Source organism: Fusarium vanettenii, assembly GCF_000151355.1.
Source record: "Fusarium vanettenii 77-13-4 unplaced genomic scaffold NECHAsca_123_unmapped, whole genome shotgun sequence".
NCBI lineage: Eukaryota > Fungi > Ascomycota > Sordariomycetes > Hypocreales > Nectriaceae > Fusarium > Fusarium vanettenii.
In genome coordinates, this window is record NW_003315767.1 from 23844 (window position 1) to 29843 (window position 6000).

At 48.2% G+C, this 6000-nt stretch overlaps 3 protein-coding genes across 3 annotated transcripts; all 3 read left to right on the forward strand.

Annotated features, from left to right (window-relative positions):
• Positions 1–179: 179 nt before the first annotated feature.
• On the forward strand, positions 180–1105 carry NECHADRAFT_89307 (uncharacterized protein; the record flags this gene model as incomplete). The annotated part of the gene is made up of 2 exons (XM_003039292.1): positions 180–386; positions 452–1105. 2 exons carry the CDS (start codon positions 180–182, stop codon positions 1103–1105), a joined length of 861 nt encoding a protein of 286 aa, XP_003039338.1.
• Positions 1106–1865: 760 nt separating this feature from the next.
• NECHADRAFT_56368 (uncharacterized protein) lies at positions 1866–3818 on the forward strand (the record flags this gene model as incomplete). Its single annotated transcript, XM_003039293.1, has 4 exons — positions 1866–2125; positions 2195–2427; positions 2491–2687; positions 2760–3818. 4 exons carry the CDS (start codon positions 1866–1868, stop codon positions 3816–3818), a joined length of 1749 nt encoding a protein of 582 aa, XP_003039339.1.
• Positions 3819–4662: 844 nt separating this feature from the next.
• On the forward strand, positions 4663–5484 carry NECHADRAFT_56375 (uncharacterized protein; the record flags this gene model as incomplete). Its single annotated transcript, XM_003039294.1, has 2 exons — positions 4663–5228; positions 5289–5484. 2 exons carry the CDS (start codon positions 4663–4665, stop codon positions 5482–5484), a joined length of 762 nt encoding a protein of 253 aa, XP_003039340.1.
• Between the last annotated feature and the right edge of the window lie 516 nt (positions 5485–6000).

The window sequence follows — 6000 nt, forward strand, 5'->3', positions numbered from 1 at the left end:
GCCAGGTGCGCTGGCTGGGGGCCTTTACCAAGTTCTCTCGACTTGGCTCTAAGTCAGCACTGAACCCAAGGAAACTGGCGGGTTACATTATCCTAGCTCTCTATTCGGTTGGACCCTAAACGTGCTCTCTCGCCTATCTTTTGGTGTCGGGTCTTCGTTCTCCTCCATCTCTTTGATACATGCCTGTCTCTTCTTGGATCAATTTTAGATCTTGCAGTATGAAAGTCCCATTCCAGCGTCTCGTGCGTTTTAGGGATCCCGATGGCAATATCCTGTATGGAGAGGCACCCCCGGGGAACAGCTTGTGCGGCCAACGGGTGCCGGTGTACGTCGGTAATCATCCCTGGGACTTGAGGGAATCTGGTCACCACCAAGTCATTACCGAGGTATGAGATTCTAGCCGTATCTGCATAACTTTGAACTTGATCTGAGAAAAGAAAACCTGGAATAGGTCCTTTGTCCCCTGGCCCAAACCCCCCTCGTCTATGGGGTTGGTCTGAATTACGAGAAGCACATTGTCGAGTGCGGCTACCCCAGGCCGGAATATCCAAGCAACTTCGTGAAGCCACCCGATGCGCTCAACGGGCCATACTCGGATGTTCATGTGAACAAGAACCACCCTGACATTGACTACGAAGGAGAATTGGTGTTTATCGTGGGCAGAGATGCGTGTGCCATCGAAACCGCACATGCAGAAGATTACATCCTAGGCTATACCGTGGGAAACGATGTGACCAGCCGCCACTGGCAGAGAGTCCCTGGGATTGGAAATAGCTTTGGGAAAAGTGCTGACGGGTTCGCACCTATCGGACCGGTCATAGTGACTACGGGTGTGGTCGAATCGGAAGGGCTGGAGCTGGTGACCATGGTCAACAGCGAGGAGCGGCAGAGATCACGCCTAGACGACCTGCGTTTCAAAGCGGGCGATATCCTGGCGCACCTCACCAAGTTCAACACCCTCCGCGCAGGGACCGTGGTCATGACCGGTACTCCCGCCGGGGTCGGGGCATTCATGAACCCGCCTTCGTGGCTACGGGATGGTGACGTTGTGGAAGTCTATATTTCTGACATTGGAACGATCAGAAACAGGTTCGTCTTTGGTTGAGGGCTCATTTGCATGTTTATGAATTTGCGACAGTTGAATACATATTGTTATTGTTCTTAATGACGTATTCGAGGAAGGTCGTGAGCCACATGATGAACAAAGATAGTAACACATAACAGCTAAACCCCAATGCCATCAATAATAAACCCCATACATTATCAGATAAAGACTATTATCTTTTGTCGACCATATATCATGCATATTGGCTACTACTCCATAAGGCAAAATCACAACACATCCTCTAAAAAAGTCTGACACTGTATCGGCTGCCCCTTCTTTACTTCTTGCTACTCTGAGGGCAAGTGGCTTCTATAATAATCAACAAGTGTGTTTAGAGTGCGTATCTGTTAGATTAATCCGTAGTGAGTTTTATGGCATCACAGACGCTGGATAATCTACCGTTCCTCTAACAGGTTAACTAACTCCATTGCCAATACCAACAAAGCTCCCTCAATACGCATCCGTACTTTGATTCTACTTCTGTAATCTCTACCCCATAGTGTTACTCCGCTTCAAATTCCCCCGAACAAGATCAGCAAGCGCCGGCCCGGGAAATTGGACTATAGCTTACCCGGTTACTACCGAGGCGTGCCACTCCCGACAGACTCCGGGCTCCGCACGGCGGTGGTGCAAGCCACAATCCAGCTGGTCAAACATCCTTAAGTAGACACTACGTTGGGACTCCAATCCTGAAAACTCCTTTTGTATCTTACTTCCAAGCCCCCTACTGCGAAATACTTCAGACATCATTTCTATGACCATGGCCCCTATTACATTGTCCCAGCCTCATGGCCGTGCACTGAACGGGGGAGATCTGCTTGCTCAGTGCCTCCGAACGCTGGGTGTTGAGGTCGCCTTTGGACTCGGTGGTGGACACTTGGATGCTTTCTTACTCGGCTGCGAGGAAAATAACATTCGACTTGTCGATACCCGGCATGAGACTGTTTCGGTCCAGGCCGCAGAAGGTTATTACCGGGTTTCTGGCAAGGTTGGGGTCAGTTTCGTGACTGCAAACAGCGGGTGCGACATCTCCAAGCCAAATCTTGCGTTCATGATAGAGTCCGTTCGTTGACGTGGTATCTCATCTAGCTTCTCTAACGCTCTTCCTGGGCTTGCATCGGCTTCCGCTGACAAGAACGGTATCTGTGTCCTCACGTCGTCGCAGCCGCAGAAGGATATCGACACCAATGGGCTGCAGGGGGCTCACGATCAGATCTTAGTTGCGAAACCGATCACCAAGTTTGCCCATCGTGTTTTTCGTAGCGAGGAGATTCCGCGCGTGGTCGCCCACGCTTTTCGGGCTGCTGCTGCCGGAGGGCCCGGTATGTCTTGTGACTTTTTCCACTAGAAGGCCGCCGAGGACTGATCATCCTTCTTTCGCCTAGGTCCGGTCCTGGTCGATGTCCCCCTGGACGTCATGGTGGCCCCGGTTAATCAAGAGGGCATCGCATGGGGTGCGCTCGCGGACCCTCCGACTTATCTGCCCTGTCCACACGAGGACGCAGTGGAGGCGTTAATCCAGCTATGGAGTAACGCCAAGCGGCCAGCGATAATCGCAGAGATTATCGGTCGCGGAAACAAGGTATGATCACAGCCCCGTCATTCAGCGATTAGTAGGTGTTACGAGAAGGCTTATAAGACAACTATATGCTAGTCGACTAGTCTAGAAAGGCTGGCAGAAAATTCATCTACCCCTGTCTTCCACAATCTCAACTATGGCCCAGCGATTCCCTACCAGCACCCACTCCAGGCAGGGCCATCGAACCAGCTTTCGAGGCTATCAGCGCAAGCTTCACGGCCTGACCTGATAATCCTTCTCGGGACCCGTCCTAGTACATTTACCGGCGGAAGAGGAGGTCTTGTTCTTCCAAAGGAAGGCTGCAAGATCGTTCAGATTGACGTTGACGGGCACGAAATTGGCAAACACCATCGAGTCGACTTGGGTCTGATATCAGACCCCGAGCAGGCAGTCCACGCCTTGAATCGCCAACTTGAAGGCAGTCAACTGATGGCCCATGAAGACTGGGTGAAGCTTGCGACGGGGCTCAAATCTCAGCCCTTGAAGAATTTCGAGGACGAACCTGCTTCATCGAGCACAGGTCTCAACCCATTCCATGCCGTCAGAGAGTTGTTCATCTCTGCGGAACCAGGCGCAATTGTCTGTTCCGATGGCGGTGAGAGCTCTTACTGGGGCATTGATCTTGCACCCTACAACGACGCACATCTTGTCATGTACGCATGTGGCATCACCGGGTTTCTGGGTAACGGCTGGGGCTATGCTTTGGGCGCCGCCATTGCAGAGCCTGATCGACAAGTCATTAACATCCAAGGAGATGGGTCCGCAGGTTTTCACATTGCGGAGCTTGACACGTACGCACGCTTCAAGCTGAATATTCTCACCGTCATTGTGAACAACAACCTGTGGGGGATGTCGTGGCACGCCCAAGATATCAACTACGCCGACAAAATCAAGAACAGGCCAATCTCGCTTCTCAGTGCGGGTACATCTTACCAGACAGTAGCCCGTGGATTTGAGAATGCTGCTGCCAAGGTGACTCGTATTGAGGATATTGGCCCGACTGTCAAAACGCTGTCGGCTTCGGATGGACCAGCTTTGATCGAACTCGTTGTTTCCGAAGCACCCGTACATCCGGGACTAACATCATTGGTTCGAGGAAATAGTGATCCAGCATTGCCTCCATACTTTGGCTAGGCGAAGATGTCAACGATAGCTAGGAGTATAACTAGTATTACAGAACGAATATATTAAATCCCATCCAAAGTACTGACTTTGTCATGTTTATACTATTCCCATATACGCTTAAGTTGCGGTAGTTTACAGGATTGTGGTTTATGCTGTCATGTATTGACAACCATCTCCTTTGCTATTGTGGCTAGTGGCCTCTTAGACTCGTTATTGCGGATAATAAGAAAATACTTTTATTGAGCTTTTTAGTTGCCCACTTGGAATAGACTCACCCTGGAGTCTTGGATTGGGAATGGAGGATGAGTACTGAGTACCTGGGTACGTATTGAATCCCACATTCATATTTAGCTCTTACATACCAAATCCCACATTCACGCCAAGTGCCCATCCCACATAGCTACCCCATATTACAGGGTTGTGTTGTCAGCAAGCCGAGGTCACAACCACCCGCCCCGAAGCAGGCTGCCACGGGCAAACCCCAAACCTCTCAGAGCTTGGCCGCCCTGTAAGTCCGGCAGATAAGTTCATGCGAGAGCAAGATCCCGGTGAGAAGGCTACAGACCATTGATCCGAACTGATCTGGTTAGCCTGTAACCTCAGCTGGTTCAGCCCCTTGTCCTCGTGAGCCCCGGGCGATTACAAATAACAGACCCATGGGTAGAACTGCGGCGTGGATACTTGATACCACTATCTCAAGCACCAAATACGTTGATTGTGTGTGTTCTTTGTCTTGTGGTCCCTCACGCACTACCCCTGTCTTTTTTCTAGTTGATCTATTCCACTTTCTTGTCGCAACTCTTCCGCACTTGCCCTCACACCAAAGATTTTTTGTCATCACTGAAAGGCTACGATGTCATCTAAAATGCTTGCCGGAAAGGTCATCGCCGTGACTGGTGCCGCACGGGGTATCGCTCGCGGTACCGCTATCTACCTCGCCGAACGGGGAGCTATATTATCTCTATCAGACATTCTTGAAAAAGAATTAGAGGAACTAGCTAACGAGATCACGTCGAGGTACCCCGACGTGAGATTACTTGCTTCGGTTATCGATATAGCAGATGGGGATAAGGTAGATGAATGGGTTAAGAAAACTGTCGCTGAATTTGGCTCTCTTCACGGCGCAGTTAATTTCGCAGGCATTTTCCACAGTAAGACTGAACATTTCGTCGATATCAAGGATGAGGATTGGCATAGGATTATGGCGGTTAACTTGACGGGAACTATGTTCTGTATGAGATCCGAAATCGCGGTGATGGAGAAGGGCGGGAGTATTGTGAACGCGTCGAGCACGGCAGGCCTGATGGCAGGCCCTGGTTTTGTCGCGTACGCAGCATCAAAGGCGGCAATCATCTCTCTAACCAGATCGGCCGCAAAAGAGATTGGTGCCCAACAGATCCGCGTCAACGCACTCGCCCCGTGAGTCATCAAACATATGTGCAAGGTCGCTACCGGGACAAGTCTGACAAACATGGACAGAGCTGGCATCGTCACCCCAATGTTTCATCAGCTATTCGATGACGGGATTGTTAATGAGATGGTGATCACGCCTAACGCTCTTAACCGAGACGGTCATGTGGAGGAGGTTGCACCGCTTATCGCTTTCCTTCTCGGAGACGAGTCGAGGTATATCACCGGGGAGATAATCAAAGTTGATGGAGGAATGCTATGTTAAGTAGGGTTCAACATTGCTTAGCCCGTGTAGACGACGGAATCCCTTTGCTTAGGGGCTTAGCATGCCTCTATGGAATAAACCGCTTTTATACTTATTTACCTATTCTAGACTTAATTATATAATAGTAATAATTAAATAATGCCATAGGAAGAAAGTACTAACTTTTTAATATTTAATTAATATATAAATAACTAAGTAGGTATATATTATAATTAATTTATATAAAGTAATAAAAATAAATACTTATTATATAATACTAAATAAAAAACTATAATTTTAAAAAGCTATATAATACTCCTTTATATATTTATATAAGGTAGTATTATTAAAGTTATATTTAGGCCTTAAAGGTTATAATTAATAGTTTATATAGGGTTAGGGTTAGAATTAGTCCTAGGGTATTAATAAAAGTTTTCCTTACTTTAGAAAAATAGCTTTAAATAATTTTAAAAAAATAAGCTTTATAATATATAAGACCTAACCTATACTATTAAATAGCCCTATTTATATTATAAC